The sequence below is a fragment of the Haemaphysalis longicornis genome, unplaced genomic scaffold (assembly GCF_048455015.1).
Source record: "Haemaphysalis longicornis isolate Haplotype H1 unplaced genomic scaffold, Haemaphysalis longicornis Haplotype H1 scaffold_10, whole genome shotgun sequence".
NCBI classification, from domain to species: Eukaryota; Metazoa; Arthropoda; class Arachnida; order Ixodida; family Ixodidae; genus Haemaphysalis; species Haemaphysalis longicornis.
Window position 1 is genome coordinate 15644198 of NW_027526204.1, and position 20021 is coordinate 15664218.

The 20021-nt window shown below is 47.9% G+C and overlaps 1 protein-coding gene across 7 annotated transcripts in view; it reads left to right on the forward strand.

Annotated features, from left to right (window-relative positions):
- Positions 1 to 20021, forward strand: part of LOC144158234 (uncharacterized) — a 65142-nt gene that overhangs the window by 23589 nt on the left and 21532 nt on the right. Inside the window, exon 8 of one of the 7 annotated variants that reach the window (XM_077688959.1) lies at positions 1211 to 2182. The exons of 5 other annotated variants lie outside the window; for them this stretch is intronic. In XM_077688959.1, the coding sequence (XP_077545085.1) occupies positions 1211 to 1427 (217 nt within the window). In that variant the 3' untranslated portion in view covers positions 1428 to 2182. Of the gene's footprint in view, positions 1 to 249; positions 394 to 1210; positions 2183 to 20021 lie in introns of those variants that run through there. One more of the 7 variants, XM_077688961.1, reaches the window with a different exon arrangement.

The following is a 20021-nucleotide window of genomic DNA, read 5'->3' on the forward strand; positions in this document are numbered from 1 at the left end:
GGTGTAATGTATACACCCATATGTAGTATGAACAGGATTGTAATCTGCGCTGCGTTGTAAACAGTAAAATAAATGTTGTTTCTGCAATAGTTTCATTTAATTTGAAATATTTAAGGACACAGTGAGCCCGTGAGAATTTTAAAAAGTGCGGGTTTTTTTTGTATTTGTTTCATACTTATTATGAAACACAGTGGAGCTATGGAAGTTGTCTGCAGCAAGAAATACTCAAATTGTTTTACTCTACTTCAGGGCATGCCCAGTGGCTGCAACCTGTGTGCTGGGGAACAGAACACACTGAAAAGTTTCAGTTTCGAAAAACAGTGTGTGGCATCTTTAGAAGCAACTTTGAAAACGGTGATGAGAAGAACAAAATATGCATACAAATTATTCCTGCCTACATGGCTTAAGAGAAATGTAAAATTGGTAAAACTGCATTAATCCGCTGCTTAAAGGCGGTCGGTTGCTGCATAAATAATTATTTCCAGCCTGGTTTATTTGTTTCGGTTTCGGTTTCGACTAAACGAGCACCGAGGCGGCCGCCAGGACAGGAGAGTGCTCGTGACGTCACCATTTTTGTCACACCACTGCTTATAGGACGCATGCACGAGCTCGTGCGCATCTCCACCGTCTTATCATGCCTCGGGTAGCATGATGTCAGTCCCAAAACCGTGACGTGATACATTTGCCAAAGCAGCGCGTGCCAACTGCAGTAAGTGCGCTGGCCACATTACGGGTACCTGGCGTCGACAATTTGGGGCTGGGAGGAGTAGGTGGCATCATGCTGATGCCAATTGCGAGAGGGCATTTGATTTGAGCTTTCTCATGTGTGCAAAGAATAAAACGGATTTTAAATATGTTCTAATAAACGGTTACTGTTGAAACTTGCTGGGAGATATCTCAACTTGCCAAAGGAACCTTTTACATAGTTATCTCAGGTTTGAAATTTTGCATCAGTACTCCTTGAAAGATTTGGCGTGCTTGCCTCTACACTCCATTTGGACATACGGTGCCATCTCCAGGTTTATCTTGTAACAAATAATGCAAGCGAAGTAATATAGAATATTGTAGCAGTAAACAGCAGTAAATCCTGTTGAGATACACCAATGAAGTAATAGTTATAATAATTGAGTTAACCATATTCGCAATATAATTCCTTTGGGCAGCCTTGCATCGTACTTTTCTCATCAAGGAACTCTTTTATGATTTCCAGCATTGGCAGCATGGCATGCTACCCCCGGGGGCACCTTATGTACTCAAGGTGTTTTGGTAACACCACCATGGTCCCGGGCTCCGCAGGGGTGCTTACTACCGTAGGCACCTGGTGTCTTGCGACACCACGGACCCGAGCACATGTGGGTTGGACCCACCCACGTCCCGGCTGTGTGTGGCTTTGCCGTGTCCGGGGAAAAGGGGAACCTGGTGGCTGAGCCAAAGTTGGGGTTGTTTTGGACCTTTACAGCCCCCGAGCAGCGGCAACACGCCACTTCAGCCTCCGCTTCTCGCAGACGGTACCCCCGGTCTGACCCGCCCGGGGGAATCAGCCAGTCGCCTTTTCCTCTCTTCCCCTCCATTCTTTCACTTTCCTATCTCCTCTCCTACCCCTGTCGTGTCATCTCTTTCCTTCCTCATTTCTACATTTTTCCTGGCGGCAAGGGTTAACCCTGTGCAAAGATATCAACCTTGCTACTAAGTATAGGGTTATCGTGGTAGGGTAACGGTTAGCGTTTACTTTAAAGGAGCCATGAAGGGAAAATACAACTTCGTTTAATTTGAAAGAACTAGGATTCAGTATCTCACTCAGCTCCATTACAGCCACAAAAGATGTTTTTTTAACGAAAAAAAAAGCAAGAAGTATTTAAAAACTCTCAAATTTTGCGCCACAGTGACGTGTTATGAGCAAGAATGACGTCGTACGGGCCAATAATAAAACAATTTTCCGTGCGGTAACTGCACGTTAGCATTCAAGTGATGCAGTCGAATGGAACTAGCGGCCGCATTACAGACGTTTAGTCATGTGTGTTCACGACAGGTCAGTTAGGCGGCCGCCAATCGCACAAACAATGTTCCGGGACGTCATAGAAAAGTTGCGAAAAATTGGCTAGGGGGTCGCGACTGCTTCACACGTTTTCTTTAATATATCTGTTATTTGCTCGAAGATTGCGATGATATTGGTATTGTTATCGGGACTAAGCAGTCTTTCTAACAAACCCAACTTGTATTTTGTCTTCATGGCTCCTTTAACGCCACGTTCCCTTGTTGGGATCGGTGGTGGGCGACTGGCTCTGCCGCCGAATTATTCCATATTCACATGGCTTTTTCCATCCCCCCCAAAAAACTGATCGGCCTTCTAAAAGGGGCCGCATGCACTGAGGTAACTCAACTGAAACCAGTCTCCCAAGCGGAAACTTTCACAAAATACCTTGTACACAAAATACCTTTCACAAAATACCTCATCACACAGGCACTTCGAGGATATCCGAAGATGAAATGGACGTCGAACCGTTCTTGTCTGCGGTGCACCGCAAGGAACGCGTTCAGACGCCGAAGCCTCCGTACAAGCCAAAAAAGACGAGACTCGCAGCCCTGAAAGACAACACAGAAACATACATACTCCACTAGCTCTCACACTAAATAATGGGATGAGAAAACATAATTCAATGGAACTCCGGAGGCCTTCTTAAAAACCTTGACAATGTTTTGAGATACTGCACTCCAATCAGCCACGTGTAATGTGTCTTCAAGAAACACATCTAAACTCAGAACACACAAATTTCTTGATATGTACATGGTATTTAGGAAGGACAGGGATGGTGGTGGTACATCTTCAGGTGGTGTAGCCATCTTTGCCAGAAAATCGTTAACTTGTCATACCATCCTGTTGCAGACTGTCCTTGAGGGTGTCGCCGTTGAACCATAATCTTCGATAGGCTTGTAACAGTAGGCTCTATCTACATCCCTCCTGATTTCCAGCTTTCAAGCTCCGATTTCAAGGGCCTTGTAGATTAGCTACCCGAACCTTTTATGCTTATTGGCGACCTGAATGCACACAACTCTCTGTGGGGCTCCTCCCGCACGGATGCACAAATTCACCTAATCGAGAAATTCGTTACATCTTGAGGAGCATGCTGGTTGAACAAAAGCCAGCCCACATTCTACAATATAGGACACAACACATACCTTGACTAGCCTATTGGTTCTGCAGTTCTTTCCTCTTGAGTGGGGTGTGGGCACTGACCCATATGGCAGTGACTACTTCCCCAACTCACTAACATATATAGGTAAAGGCCCATGCAGGCCATCTTCCCAGAACAGGTTCAATGAAACAAGAGCTAACTGCAATACATTTACAGAGACATCCAAACTACACTGCACAACCATAACACACCTACATGTAGATGAATCCGCTCAACTGCTCACGGCGCACATTCTCGACGCCGCCGAAAAGTCCATTCCCCATGCCTCTGGGGCCCCGCGCAACCAGAGGAGGCCGTGGTGGACTCAGGAGTGTAGGCGGGCGTGAGAGGCCCAGAACAAGGCGTGGGTATCCTTCGTCAGTACCCTACGTCAGGTAACCTCCTCCTGTTCAAACAGGCAAAGGCGTTTGGAAAATGTGTGCGCCGTGAGGCAAAAAGAGAAAAGTTGGTGCTCATTCATAACATCTATAAACTCATACACAGACACACGCAAGGTATAGACACGTATACACAAACTCGAAGGACAACCGAGACACACATCCTGCCCCTGGTCAGTACAACAGGGGATACACTGGAAGACCAGGCTAACACGCTCGCATAACACTTCCAACACGTGTCCAGTTCAGCACACTACACGGAACACTTTCCTGAAGCATAAAGCGTCTTGTGAAAAGAAGTACCTACGTGACAGTAACTAATCACAGACTTCTTACAACTCCTTGTTTATACTACATGAGCTGAAGTCGGCTCTGAGCACATGTAAACCCTCCGCTCCAGGCCCAGACAACATTACATACACAATGATACAACCCCTACACACAGACACACTTGAAACGCTTCTACATCTATATAATAACGTATGGCTTTCGGGGCACATTCCACACCCTCGGAGGGAGGCCATAGTAGTTGCTTTCTGGAAGGAGGGAAAGGACCCGTCTTCTCCTTCAAGTTACCGTCCCATAGCCCTAACGAGCTGCCTGCGCAAGCTTCTCGAGAAAATGATAAATCGCAGGCTCGTGTACTTCCTTGGGTACAATGGTCTTCTCGAGAGCTGCCAGGCAGGCTTCAGGGCAGGGCACTCCACCAATGATCAACTTGTTGCGTTGGAATCCTACATACAAGATGCCTTCATCCACAATCAGTTCTGCATTACAATCTTCTTTGACATGGAAAAGGCCTACGACACGACATGGTAGTATGGCATCTTGAGTGACAAAGTCATTTGGTGTTTCGGGCAACATGCTTAACACTCTTTCTAGTTACATGTATGAATGAACTTTCTGTGTAAGAACTGGTAGTGCACTTTCTAATGTACATGTTTAGGAAGATGGCCTGCTGTCACGTGAACGGATGGTGAGGTGGTCTTTACCAGCTCGGAGCAATGGACACAGGGAATCCGTTGACTTGTTTAACAACATACATTTAATGCACACCCAAAAAACCCTCAGGCAAAGCACTCAATATTTAAACTACACACAAACGATAAACACTCAAACCTCTACAATCCCAAAATACAACTCACATAGAAACCCCTAACTTAACAGCTCAATATACAATTGAAATCAAGACTCAAAAGTCTCTACAATAACGTCCTACACTAAGAACACTCTAAATACACTCCTTAACCAAGTTCTAGTTAATTCCTCTTGTACCACAACTCCTCATTTGTGTTCTACAACTAGGTCCCTATAATGGACTGGCCTACCCCGCTGTCATCGGCGCTGACGTGTCGCACCCGTTGCGTGGCCGCGACTCGGTGGTAGCCGTCATCTTCTCGCTTCGGTGCCGGCGTTCGATGCGCGGTCACTCCTTGGACGGCGTGGGCTCCGCACGTCCTCACTTCTTTCCTCTGTGGCTACCCCCTGGTAGCCTCTCTCGCTTAAGGTCCTTGATGCCGGCGTTCGACGCGCGCGGTCATCCCTTCGGCGGCGTGCTTCCTCGGTGGCTACCCCCTGGTAGCCGCGGCCGCTGGAGGTTCCAGGTAGGCTTGGCCCGAACGTAGCCTTTCGGGGCCGTCGAGACGAACGTCGACGGAGCGTGGACGCTAGCCGCTGGTTCGACTGATGCCGCTGGGGCCACGAAGAGCAGGTTCGTGGTGCACCTAGGATGACGGTGCCAATGCGAAGGCGGCCCGCTCCCGCCCAGGCTCGGATGGCGTGGTCGATGGCCTGGCCGCGTCCCCCTGGCTCTTTCATTGAAGCGCACGTGCTCCGGCCGCCTCCTGGTTTCTTCGGTTTCTTGCCTCCTCCTCCTTTTTGTGCGCCCCGCTTTTATACCCTCTGGGCTCTCCCGTGACGCACTCCCATTGGCTTCTTGCTTCCTCCCTGTCCTTATATGGCCATCTCGCCACTTGTCCCATGCGTGGCCTTCCCTTATTGGCCCACCCGTGAACTGCCACCTTTGCCCATGATTCCTCGGTGCGTCGGCGCTGGCGCTTGCTGATTGGCACGCTCCTGGCGCGCACTTCAAATGGCCGTTCCTTTGTTCGTTTCTTTCCTGTTTTTCGGGTGTTTGATGCGTCCCCCTCTCAGGGGGTGCCCTGACACATGACAATTACCCCCTGCTTTAAGAGTTTTTTTCTAAAAAAACTGCTTAATCTTGGCCGCCGATGTCCTCTTCTTCCACAACCCTTGGTCACTTCTCATGAGCCCACTGTTCACCACCACTGCTCACTTCTTTCGATGCACTTTTCACCTCACACTTCAACCACACCACTTTTTTCGCCCTTGTCTGTAGTTCACTTGTGTCCCGAACACACTTGGTTCACACAATGTTTCCGTTTTATCACAAATCCATCACTTTCTTAAACCCCATTCTACTCAAATACTCCCCTCTAACACATCACTGCAATCAAGCACTTCAATATCCTCCAATTCGCACACTCTCTCTTAGTCTACACCAAATGTTTTTCCTCCTCCCTCTCCTCAACCGCACTTTGCAACTACTTTCATATCTACACTTCATGCACATACTCCAAACTCCTCATACAATTTGCTCTAACATCACCAAAATCACACCCTTCGATAATCTAATATTCAACACCACTGTTTTCCTAATATACATTTACACGAAGCTTGCCTTTTCACTCTACTGCACTATTGAGACTGTACCACAACACACAATCATTCGTCACCGTTATGGGTCCTATTCCTTTCCGAGTCAAGTCCGTGCTTTCCATTAGGTTCTTTGACTTATGCCTTCATCTTAACTTTCTTCCGCCTCTTCCATTCGGTACCTTTCACTACACAATCAGCTCGGTTATGACAACCGACCTTGGTCACACTACTTGCGTGCCGGTAGCCCATCTCCTGGCTCAATGGCTTCGCTAGCACCGGCCGCCTTACGATTCCACCCGTTACTCTGCGCTTGCACGCTGCTCTTTGCACACTACTAGCTTGCAGGCTGCTTAGCACGTCACATCCGTGTTGTGAGCTACCCTTCTTCCCGTGCTTACGCTGGGACTTCCTGCTAGCCTGTCTCGTCTTGGCCCATCGTATGCTCATACGTCTAGCTCTGGCTATTAGCTGGGTCGCTTTTCTGCTAGCCTGCCTCTGTCAGCACGGCTACGCTCCCGCACTCTAACCTTCCTAAGCATCAAGCTCTTTCCCCTCGTTCGCTTCGGATGCTTTGGCAAAAGTGCGCCGTTTTCCTCGCGGCACTGAGTTTCAGCTACCTGACTCGGGGCTGCCAATTGTCTTTCACAACGAACCAGACCCTGCCCGGTATCGCTGTCTCGCGGTTCGAACGCGACTTTCTCCTCAGCAGGTTGTCCGAACAAACAAACGTTTTCTTTGTGTTTATTTTCACTCGCGGCCTCATCGTGAGCCGCGACCTGCGTTCTATCAAACGCACGTGCTCCTTCGCTGCTGCCGATCTGCGTGCTTTCTTCCTCACGTGCCTCGTAGAGGTCAGCGACGGGGGATCCTTCTGTCTCACGTGCAGCGCGCTCACGGTTCTTTTTGCGTTCTTTTTCTTCGAGGCACTGCGTTAATTCTGCATGTTCCCTTTCCAGCTCTACCATTTGTATCTGCAACACTCTTTCCTCGGCCTCAAGCCTTTCCCTTGCTTTGCGATATTCTCCTATCTTTGCATCCAATATCTCGTGCACTTTGCCGTTCTCTTCATCGTACAATTCGAGAAACTGCTGTTTGTTCAAACCTCGCGTTTGAACCAATGTCAACAACCATTCCCAATCCATTCTCCCAGCTGGTAAGAAACGTGACAGGGCCCGATTGAAATATCCTGGGTGAGGATAAATCAATCCTGGCAGGCTCGCCAATTATTTGTCACGTGAACGGATGGTGAGGTGGTCTTTACCAGCTCGAAGCAATGGACACAGGGAATCCGTTGACTTGTTTAACAACATACATTTAATGCACACCCAAAATACCGTCAGGCAAAGCACTCAATATTTAAACTACACACAAATGATAAACACTCAAACCTCTACAATCCCAAAATACAACTCACATAGAAACCCCTAACTTAACAGCTCAATATACAATTGAAATCAAGACTCAAAAGTCTCTACAATAACGTCCTGCACTAAGAACACTCTAAATACACTCCTTAACCAAGTTCTAGTTAATTCCTCTTGTACCACAACTCCTCATTTGTGTTCTACAACTAGGTCCCTATAATGGACTGGCCTACCCCGCTGTCGTCGGCGCTGACGTGTCGCACCCGTTGCGTGGCCGCAACTCGGTGGTAGCCGTCGTCTTCTCGCTTTGGTGCCGGCGTTCGATGCGCGCGGTCACTCCTTGGACGGCGTGGGCTCCGCGCGTCCTCACTTCTTTCCTCTGTGGCTACCCCCTGGTAGCCTCTCTCGCTTGAGGTCCTTGATGCCGGCGTTCGACGCGCGCGGTCATCCCTTCGGCGGCGTGCTTCCTCGGTGGCTACCCCCTGGTGGCCGCTGCCGCTGGAGGTTCCAGGTAGGCTCGGCCCGAACGTAGCCTTTCGGGGCCGTCGAGACAAACGTCGACGGAGCGTGGACGCTGGCCGCTGGTGCCCGACCGATGCCGCTGGGGCCACGAAGAGCAGGTTCGTGGTGCACCTAGGATGACGGTGCCGATGCGAAGTCGGCCCGCTCCCGCCCAGGCTCGGATGGCGTGGTGATGGCCTGGCCGCGTCCCCCTGGCTCGTTCGTTGAAGCGCACGTGCTCCAGCCACCTCCTGGTTTCTTCGGTTTCTTGCCTCCTCCTTCTTTTTGTGCGCCCCGCTTTTATACCCTCTGGGCTCTCCCGTGGGGCACTCCCATTGGCTTCTTGCTTCCTCCCTGTCCTTATATGGCCATCTCGCCACTTGTCCCATGCGTCGCCTTCCCTGATTGGCCGACCAGTGCGCTGCCACCTTTGCCCATGATTCGTCGACGCTGGCGCTTGCTGATTGGCGCGCTCCTGGCGCGCACTTCAAATGGTCGTTCCTTTGTTTGTTTCTTTCCTGTTTTTCGGGGGTTTGATGCGTCCCCCTCTCAGGGGGTGCCCTGACACATGACACCTGCCTCGAGGTGGTGTTTTGAGCTGCACACTCTTCATAGTGAAGATGAACTCGCTCCGTAAGGCATTGTCACCAACCATTTCTTGTTCTGTTTATGTGGATGATGTACAAATATTTTTAAATGATGTAATATGTCAATATGTAAACATCAAGTCCAGCTTGGCGTGAACAAGCTTGTTGGCTGGGCTGACACAAACGGTTTTAAGTTGAACCCCAAAAAAAGTACTTGCATTGTGTTCACCCGTGTCTGCGGGATCCATGTGGACCTTGACATACCTATAAATGGTGTGTCGATTCCTGGTAAAAAGGAGCACAAGTTTTTAGGCCTAATATTTGACAACAAACTAACGTTTTTTTACATCTGAAAATGCTTAAGCAAAAATGCCTAAAAACTATGATTATCCTTAAAGTCGTCTCTCACCAATCGTTCGGTGCAGACAAGCAGCTTCTTCTACATCTTTATACTGCACTGGTAGGATCTTGCTTGGACTACGGCAAGGTCGTGTATGGGTCGGCAATGAAAACGGCACTTAAAATGCTTGACTCAGTTCTGCATTTGGGGCTTCGCCTTGCTTATGGCGCCTTTTGCACCAGCCCTGTCGAAAGCCTCTAAGCAGAGTGCCACAAATGGTCCCTGTATCACCAGATTATATACAATGACTTGTTGTATGCCTCTAAAATCATGTCTGACAAATCATCCTTTTAACTCAACCATTCATGATGCATCCTCACAGCAGCTCTTTTTAAACCGTCCATCTAGTCCCATGCCGTTCCCTCTCAGAGTGAGAGCAGAAGCTTCTGCAGTGTCATTTTCATACATCCACAAGACACCCATCATTGATTTTATTGCACCATAACAACTCAGGGTTGTTTTTTGTGACCTGTCGTTTGTGCAATTCGACAAAAACAGGGCACCAAGGGCAGCTAATAGAGAGTTTTAGCTGACCGTTTCTGACGCTCCTTTATGCTCCCAACGTCCTGCTCAGCACAACCGGAGCGTCAGCATCCGAAAGACTTTTAGCTAAGTGATAACCGTTTCTCTCTCGACGGGTAATGATTCGCGTGACTGGTCGTTTCGCGTGCATATGTAAACCAAAACTTCATCTTGAAGGAAACATAAGAATTTGTATTTAGGTGCCCAAACAAAGCAAAATACTATGTTTCTTGGCCTCACTTAACCTTCTTTTGTATAATGTATTCGCTGACGTGGTATAATTTTTCTAGATAACAATAAAGAAGCCGATAAACTTTGAATAGTCACGCCAAGGCTGTCTTTCTCGTCGGTGCATAGAAAAATGTCGATCAAAGCGTGGGGCGCGCTTCGGTCGACGTTTTTCGCTTCCGTTCTAAAAATCTTTGAGGTGTGTGGCACCATTGCCTGTTCGGGAACGCTTTCGCGGCTTCGTCGCTCGTGTTTCAACTGAAGAAACAGAGTTTGCCGTAGCGCACTCGCATCGCGGGGGCAACCATGTTAAAATTCCACACTATAGCGTAAGCTGCCGCGACGGTCCGCTAAGAGGCCCCGGTTAGCGGAACGGCGCCCCGCTCCGGTATCACCGGTAGCGTGCCACGCATGCGCAATGGTGCTTCCACTTGCTATCGGAGCAGAGCGGACCGTCAGAAACGGTCAGCTCGGTCAGCTAAAACTCACTATTATGTAGAATTACCTCTTCCTGCAGGATAAGCACCAGTGTGCAGTTTTATTGCGATGCATCCAAGACAGCTGATGCTGTGTCTTGTGCTGGGCACGGACCAAACTTTAACGCGGCAAAAAGAATGAACTCCCACAACAGCATTTTTACGGCTGAAGCACACGGCATTTTACTTGTTTTACATCACAATGTCCAACATCAAATTTTAAAGTTCATAGTTTACATGGATTCTCTTAGCATTGTACGTGCACTTTTGTTTAGAAAACGCTCAAAAATTATGTAATCATCTTGTTTTTAAGGCCCTTATGTTGGCATACGCCTCAAGTCTTGAAATAACACTGGCCACTGTGGAATAGCTGGGAATGAATCCGCAGATTAAATTACCATGGCTGCTACAGTCTTGAATACAGTGGACATAGCAACAGCGCCGTACGTAGACATGAAGCCACACCTTAGACACCAACTTTGCAACACGTGGCAAACACACTGGAGAGAACAGACAGATAACAAGTTACACGTAATAAAACCACACTTGGGACCATACACTACTGATTCACACAATAGACACATTGAAGTTACCTTAGCTAGGTTGCGGATAGGCCATACACGTGTAACACACTCACACCTGCTCACTAGCTCTCCAAGACCCGTGTGTAGCAGGTGTGGGCAGGGCCTATCCGTAGTTCACATCCTAGTCACATGCAAGGCACTCGACACACACACATTTCAAGGGTCTATACAGACAACACATTCCGCTACACCCTTCCTTGTTTTTGGGTGATAATGCCATCGTTTCTGTGCAACGCATTTTAAATATTTGTCTGTTGTCAACTTTTTAAACCTCATTTCCTATCATGCGTAATCAAAACTGGCCCTATACAGCAGCCATCACCATTGCTTCTGATTTATTTTACTGTTATTCCGTGTTACACATTTTAGTAGCCACTGTTTTCTACATTATACTTTTGTTTGGCACTCTTTGCCCAAGTTGGCCTTGCGCCAAAAAATGCAACCATCATCATCATCAACTCCAATGTAAACTTATGGCAAGCCAATGAAAGATGGCTTGCTGATAGAGTCATCTTGGCGACCAATGCGAGTGGGATTTTTTTGCATCATAGAGTTAGATAAAGAGCTGTAGTGGATTTGCAAAAAAAGTGAACGTTGTCGGAAGGTGTACTTTTATTTTTGTAGAATGACACCAAACACGATTCAGGCATTTGTGAGCATTGCTTTAGGTCACAGCTATAGCACGTTGACAGCAGTATTGCATCGAGATAATTGCAGTGCAAATCGGCCAGAGCCCCATCTAACTGACTGGAATCAGCCTTTACTGCGTGATCAGCCCAAACCTACGATGCCGAAAAATGCAGGCCATATAAACATGATGAAACCCTCAATAAAGGGACACTGAAGTGAATTTGTCAAGCTCCCGGCTTTGCTTGCACTGCGTAGACTGGCTCAAACTGCCACACTTTTCCCCGTTTATCCGGTTGATAAGTCGGTAATTATTTTATAAAGTGGGAAAGAAGAAAAACTACCATGCACGGTCTGTGGCTGCCGCATCAACTAAAGGCTGTGACGTCTTGAGGAGGGGGCACCGTGATTGGACGATGTCCAAGGTTAGCATTCGAACAAATTTTGGTTTCGGTTCTGTAAAACTACATGCATGACATCTGACGGCATCGTTGGATGGGCATTCTCGATATCTCAGTAATCGTCGTACCGCGCTTATGCCATGTTGTCGGCTGTAATATGCCTAAGATAAGCCTCCCAGGAGTGCTTGACATTGTAGAAATCACTAGCCGAGGCCTACGCAGTGCATGAACGCCCTCCGCATCACCGCAGACGCTGAAATGCCATGCGCTTTTCCCGCATATTCGGAGCTTGCCTCACCCATGCCCGTATAGTAAAAAGCGTGTTCGCATCAGGCCAAGGGTCTGCCGATAATTGCCTGTGCCCACTGCCCGCAAGCCGACGGTGCTTGTAGCAACAGCACGCCAGCGAGAACTGGCTAGCGCGTCATTGTCAGTCTGCACGCGTTCTGCGAACTCGCTCGTGGAGCAGTGAACGTTACGGCAAAAAAATGGTGAACTCAGGTTAGAAAACATTGGCCGCAAACGAAAAAATCAACTTGCAAAAAAAAAAGCACGCACCCTCGGGGATTCGAACTTGCAACTTGCAAAACAAAAATTCTAGTGCTTTAGACCACTCGGGCACGAGCCAGCCTTGCGGAAGTGGGATATATAAGGTATATAATGTACAACCAGTTTACACTTTTATTTAGTTTTAGCATTTCAAGTACTTTAGGTGACTATTTGTTGTATAGCGCTCCTGCAGTAAGCGTCCCCCAAACTTCCACAATATCTCACATCTAGCAATTGCATTTCTCTGACGGAAAAGCCTTCGCAGATGTGCGGTCGTGCTGCTGACCGCTGTGATTGTTCACCCAGCGCAAAAAAGTGCTTCCTGCTCCCTACCGTATTTTCTGGTGTATAAGTCGCGTTTTTTTTCTGAAATTTTCGTTGGTGCGTCTTATCCACCGGTGCGACTTATGTACGAAATAAATCTGATTCGCGGCGGCCGCGTGTGGCCAGCGCACGTTGAGACACAATTCTATGGTGTAAATCAATCCCAAGTCCACCGGTATGGCAGTTCTCATAGCCCATATGTCGCTTCGGGACATTGCACCAAAGAATTTTCAGCTTTTCCTAGTCAAAAAGAATGATAATGGCCTGCGACAACCACGCGCCACTTTAGGCCATGTGCAGTAACTACAGTTCAGAATAAATTCAAAGTAACATCAAACTGGGTTGCAAAAACAAAATGCAGCTCATTAATTATTACAGACAGTTACTCTGAAGGAGGTAAACGTGCTGCTAATTTTTAAAATGACAGCTTGGAGATAAGTTTTGATTTTCGTGCCGCTTTCCGTAGCGTCAGTTCCGTCCGCCATGACACCTTTATTGCGTTAATTTACGACAGCATAAAGGATACGCGTGACGTTTGGAGAGGTGGCCAAATGGGTCTCCGAATCTTGGGACTCCATTTGTACAAAAACAGGTGTAGCCGGGTTGATAAAGGCCGGAGTAATCCGGTCCGCGAGTGGTAACGATGTTGGCGAAGAAGACATCAGAGAGTCGGAGGATGACAGTGATGCACCAGTGGAACTCCCACTGAAGATACTCAATTATTTGTTAGCGAGTCTGAGGAAAAAGATTTCGATGGTTTTGCATAAACGCCGTCCGTAAGTACTTGCCATCTGTGTGTATCCATAAACCATTTTTGAGAAGTTAGTTATGTCCAGACATTGGATGTTATATGCCCGTGTCTAGCCCTACTTACAGGGGAATGCGTTACTAGGCGGCGGCCGCCACAACCATGTACTTTCGCCGCACTTTCTAACAATCTGATTCACTATGAGTTTACCTAATTAACAAGTGCGTCTTATACACAGGAGCGTCTTATACAACGGTGCGACGTATATACGGTTTTTTTGGAAAAACTGTCATTTTGAGGGGGGTGAGACTTATACAAAGGTGCGACTTATAGACCGGAAAATACGGTAGTTTTGCGCTGTACGGTAAAAGTTTCAGTTGATTTTATTTCCTTAGTACCTATATTGACTTCGCTGACTCTTCTCTCTCCTTGAAGTGGCATTAGATTTTCCTACTATAGCGTAAAGTCAGCGAAGCGTCGCATGTGCACTTGTGCAGCGCTCGTGTGGAGCGACCCGGACTCGGAGCTCGATACAGCGTACAAGCTAACAAAGTAAAGAAAGGCACATTCTTCCATTCACAAATGTGTTGTGGCTTATTTTTAACTGATTGAGCGAATTGCGACGACCCGTCGGTGGCCCGCGGACTAAACGTTTGGCCGACTGACTCGGTCGCGGAAGGTCGGTGAGCCGTGCAGTAGCGCAGCCAATTGCGAGCTCATCTCCTGCTGACGTCACACGAAAACGCCACAGAAAATGGATGAGAGTGCAGAGAGGACAGCATTTTCGAATTGATTTTTCCACTAAATAAATTCGCGTGAACACACTCAGAGTGGTCAAAACATGGCCTCTGGACTCCGGACTACAATTTGCGCTAGTAATCCCGCAATGTTTACAAATCACTTCAGTTTCCCTTTAATGAATGGAGCTTTTTTCAAAAAAGGGTAACGAGTTTTGTACAGGGAACCACGAATTAGTGTCATTCGAAAGGCGCTTATTTCTGGAGGCTTACGCGCATGCTTGATCCTAATTTTCACGAAGCAAACTTCCTCCATGCACTTCCAACCTGAGTTATTGCCACAAAACCGCTTAGTGTAGCCAGCAGTAACTTACAACTGTGTGCAATCTGAGAGATATGCATCAGCACCTCCTCAACTTGCACTCAAAGCACTCTTCAGGAGGACACAACAATTTGGGAACACCACAAGCAACTTTACCTCCAGCGATACATTTCCAAAATTACTTCATATTGTGCTCAGGCCCACGGATTCAAATCACTGCCATAGGTCAACAGTGATCACAATGGCCCTTGTTGATGCCCTCCCTTCCCCGCACGGGGCACCTTGAGTAATCTTGGTGACGGTATTGGCAACACCACGGACCCCGAGCCCCCATACTCATGCTGTATCCTACCGTGGCTAGGAGTTTTAAGGTGAAGGGTAGAAACCACAAATGGTGGCCGTCGGAGCCGTGGTCAAGCTCCAGCGGATGGGCTCCTTGTCTGTTTACCAGGCAGGGAGCTCCGGGACCTCTCTCGGCATCAGGGTAAACCGAGCGAAGAAAGTGCCCCCGTTCTTTGCTTTTTTTCCATGCTGCATGGTTCTTTCAAAATTTTCTAAACCCACTTGCACCGAAGCGAATTTTCCCCCATTGCCTGCCCTATCGTTCCAAATACCTGACAACTTTCCCCGGTTCTTGATCATCGCATCCGAAGACAGTACAATGCCAGTGACATCTACATGCGTTTTCTTAATAGCAAAGTGCAGTGAACATGTTGTAGGAAAACACTACAAAGCCAAGAAACTGACCTCTGGAGAAATCCTTGTAGAAGTAAACAACCCGGCTCAATCAAAAAAGCTCCTTGAACAAACCCTCATTGGCGACCTGAAAATCAAAGTCACTCCCCACCGAACGCTGAATACATCCCAAGGTGTCATATCCGAATCTGATCTCTACAGTTAAACTGACTCTGACATCCTCGAGGGCCTGCGCGACCAGGGCGTCATTGCAGCAAGGAGGATCACTATGCGTCGAGAAAATCAGGAAATCAAAACCAAACATGTTGTCCTCACCTTTGACCGTAGTACCTTACCTGAATTTGTGAATGCAGGCTTTTTTCGTTGTACCGTCCGACCATATGTCCCCAACCCGCGTCGGTGCTTTAAGTGCCAACGTTATGGGCACAGTACTAACAACTGCCGTGGGCGTTTAACGTGTGCAAAATGCTCAGAGCACGACCACCCCAAAGAGAATTGCAACAGCACTTTGATCAAATGTCCGAACTGCGGTGGCCCGCACACAGCGTACTCAAGGACGTGTGAAACATTCAAACTTGAGAAGAAAATAATCAATCTTAAAGTCAATGAGAACATCTCTTACCTAGAAGCGCGTAAAAGGCTCAGTGCCTTTGCTTCTGCGAAGTATGCCGACGTGGCTCGCCGAGGGGCGGAGCGGCGTCTAGTCACTGCGGCCACCCAGTACTGTGAAGCAGACTTGATGCCGCCCCAGCCCCCCGAGGTGCTGCCTAAGGCAGCCCAACCAGCTGACACAACACCTGTGGCACCCGCAAGTGTTGCGTCGGCCACGAATGCCAGGAGTGACGGCTCTGCCATCGGTCTCCTTCCTCCGGCTACCAGACCTCAGGTGGCCATGGATGTAGATGTGGCAGGTCCTTCGACCACCTCTGCGTCCAACACGCAACAAACTCTGGTGGGAGAGATTCCTTCCTCCACTTTGAACATATTCTGTGTCGGAGGCCGCAAGGACTCCATCTCGTCGCTGTCCCAGCACTCAGACGAGGACATGGAAATGGCACCGTCTCAGCCAGCGCCAAAGGTGGTGAAAGAACAGCGCTCCATGGCGGGGCGGGGAAAAAAGCCAGCAGCCCCTCGTGTCACTGGCCCAAATCATACCTAAGTGTGGTAGGTGATACATCCATCCCTAGTCTTCACCAGCCAAAATCTTCTTTTAACATTTATGGTAGCACAAATAGTTATGCAGTGGAACTGTAGGGGATTAATTAAAAACCTAGATGATATATATGAAATTTACACAAAACTCAAGCAACCGTCCTGTGTCTACAAGAGACTCAGTTGAACCCTAAGTATACCAACTTCCTAAACCAATACTCAGTATTTAGAAGAGACCGAGGCAGCTGCTCGCACTGCTTGGGTGGCGTGGCAAACGTTATGCGAAAAGCTGTCCCTTGTCAATCTATTCATTTGCGCACCGGCCTAGAAGCGGTTGCTGTTCGGGCAATTATCTTCAACAAGTTAACAACAATTTGCTCACTGTACATTCCCCCTGAATATCGTCTGTCCAGTTACGAATTTGAGTCCCTTATAGATCAACTGCCAGAACCGTTTTTACTAGTTGGTGACCTTAATGCGCACAGCCCACTATGGGGATCGGAACGCACAGATTCCCGGGGCCGCTTGATAGAAAACTTTCTCTTGTCATCCGGAGCTTGTCTCTCTAGCAAAAAGAAGCCGACATACTACAATACAGCACACCACAAATATTCACACATTGATCTGGCTATAGGCTCCCCCGTTCTTTTTCCGTCCATCGAATGGGAAGTGGATACAAATCCCTATGGCAGCGACCACTTCCCAGTCACCCTCAGATATTTAGAAAAATGCCCCTACAATTACACTTCACATGCAAAGTTTCAAGAAGCTGGTGCCGACTGGGCAACGTTTAAAGAAATGTCGAAACTTACTTGCACATCAATAACACACTTAGGTATTGATGAAGCGTGCTCCTTCATCACAGCACATATACTTGATGCTGCTAGCGTTTCTATTCCCCAGACCTCCGGTACCACACCTAATCTTCAGAGGCCCTGGTGGAATGACGATTGCAAGACTAGAAATGCTCAGAATAAGGCCTGGGGGTCCTCCGCAGGTATCCTACTACAGAAAACCTAATTTCCTTCAAGCGCGCAAAAGCCATGGGACGGCGAATCCAACGTCAGACAAAAACAGATAGTTGGAGGTCTTTTCTGTCATCAATAAATTCTTATACAGATACGCGCAATGTTTGGAACAGGATACGGAAACTGCAGGGGCAGAAAACATGTCACACCTCTTGTCAGCACCACTGGCGATACACTTGAAGACCAAGTAAACACCCTGGGACAACACTTTGAACATATTTCCAGCTCCTCCCACTACACCGAGACATTCCGGCGATACAAAGAATCTGTTGAAAGAAAGCTTATTCGTGACAACAAGAAATCTAATGACGGGTATAACTCTAATTTTTCGCTGCAGGAACTTATGGTAGCCCTCAACACATGCCGCGCTTTGGCGCCAGGAGTTGATAAAATAACATACACAGTGATTCAGCACCTGCACATAGATACCCTCAATACTCTTCTCTTCTTGTACTACAAGATATGGTGTGCTGGGTACTTTCCTCATGCTTGGAAAGAGGCAATTGTGTTAGCTATATTGAAAGAGGGAAAAGATGCCTCTTCTGTAACAAGCTATCGCCCTATTGCTTTGACAAGCTGTTTGAGCAAGCTCTTTGAAAAGATGATCAATAGACGGCTTATCTGTTTCTTGGAATATCATGGTGTCCTTGATAGCTGCCAGGCAGGCTTTCGCTTGGGCAAGTCAACAACTGACAATCTTATAGCTATTGAATCTTATGTTAAAGTTGCTTTTGCTCATAAACAACACTGTATATCTGTATTTTTTTGACATTGAAAAGGCCTATCACCCCGCTTGGCGGTATGGCATCCTGCATGACCTTAAATCTGTCGGCATTTGTGGAAACATGTTAAACACACTGGAAAGCTACTTATCAGATAGAACATTCCGGGTACGAGTTGGTGCAACATTATCCAGGACGTATACACAAGAAAATGGCGTTCCCCAGGGTGGAGTACTTAGCTGCCCACTTTTCATTGTAAAAATGAATACGTTAGGGAGAGCACTGCCACCCACCATTTTTTATTCAATCTACGATGTTCACATCAGCTTCAGGTCATGCAACTCCTCTATCTGGGAACGGCAGATCCAAGTTGTGTGAACAGACTAGCTAAGTGGGCAGACAAAAATGGTTTTATCCTAAATCCGCAGAAAAGCACTTGTGTTCTCTTTTCCAGGAAGCGTGGGATCCATCTGCAACCAACCATACAACTTAAAGGGATACTGAAGCACATTTTACAAAAAGAGAGCTTTTGCTCCCATTTTATCATTTTTCATACGGCGAACTCGAAAATCAAGTCAAAACTTGGCATAAACTATTAAAAAGCACTTAATTTTGACAAAAATGAACAACGGATGCCTAGGGGCATGTGGCGAACCTCACCGCCGTTCGTGATTGGTCAAGTCTTCGTGACGTCGTCGTGAGGACCCTCGGAGGAGGCGGAGCATGAAACGCGTTCCCAGCGGGTCGTCGCGGTAGAAAACGCTGTATTTGCATTTGTGTAATTGATCCCACGATGGCCAGTCCGAGTAGTGAGTTTATCGTACACCCGTACTGTTCGAGCCTCTCGCCCGTGCACGAGCGGCGATGGCGACAAGTGCCGGCGACGAACACTTCCGAGGAATACGTGTCCCAACCGGCAACGTTCACCCGCCTGGGAAACAGCTGAGTCGCCAAGCCATCGGCCAACTGCCGAGTTGCCCGACCGCGCTGTCATACTACGCCGACGGCGAAACAAACACGTCGGCCGATGGAAAGTCGCCGTAGTGTGACTGGTTCGCTGACCGAAGAAGCCAACAAAATCGGTCACCCGACGCGTCGTCGGGAATCGACCGAGAAGCGAAAACTGCTCCCCGACAACATCTGTGCCGCAATGAATGCGACTCTATTTTGATAGTTTCTGGAGTGTAATAAACTCAGTAAGGTCCACGAAGCTCATGCAACTCAACACTAGTTTCTGGAGTGTAATAAACTCAGTAAGGTCCACGAAGCCCATGCAACTCAACACTAGCGCTAATGCAATCCGTATTTTGGCTTTCGATGCTTCGGCTGTGCTCTTCGGCGCCGCCGCTACCCCGGAGCTGCTAGCTGTAAATGGTGTGCGAACGACTCGCCTGTAGAAAATGTAAGGTCAGTTTCGTGCAGAAGAAGAGTTACGTAGGGTAATTTGGGTGATAAGGCATCAATATCGGCCAAAGTTTTTCATGTGAAACGTAAAACCAAAGTACGAGAAGCTCTATCCCCGCAGTGGGAAATCGCAGTCGCAGCCGCGCACACACATTTTTGCGAGCGTTTTCGCGAAGCAGCGGAGTTGATGGCGATAAGCTATTGTGGGGGGCTTCGGGGAACCTTGCTGTGCAAGCGCTATTTAAGAAATTTCAATTTACCAGCCAGGAATTCTGTAAACCAGCTAGTAAACACCGACGTATGACACGGAAGGATGGGCCTCCATCTATTACCTAGGCTATTTTGCACAGTGTCGCCATTTGTGCGGTGGCGCAGTGCTCTCGCGCGTCGCGCCCGTGC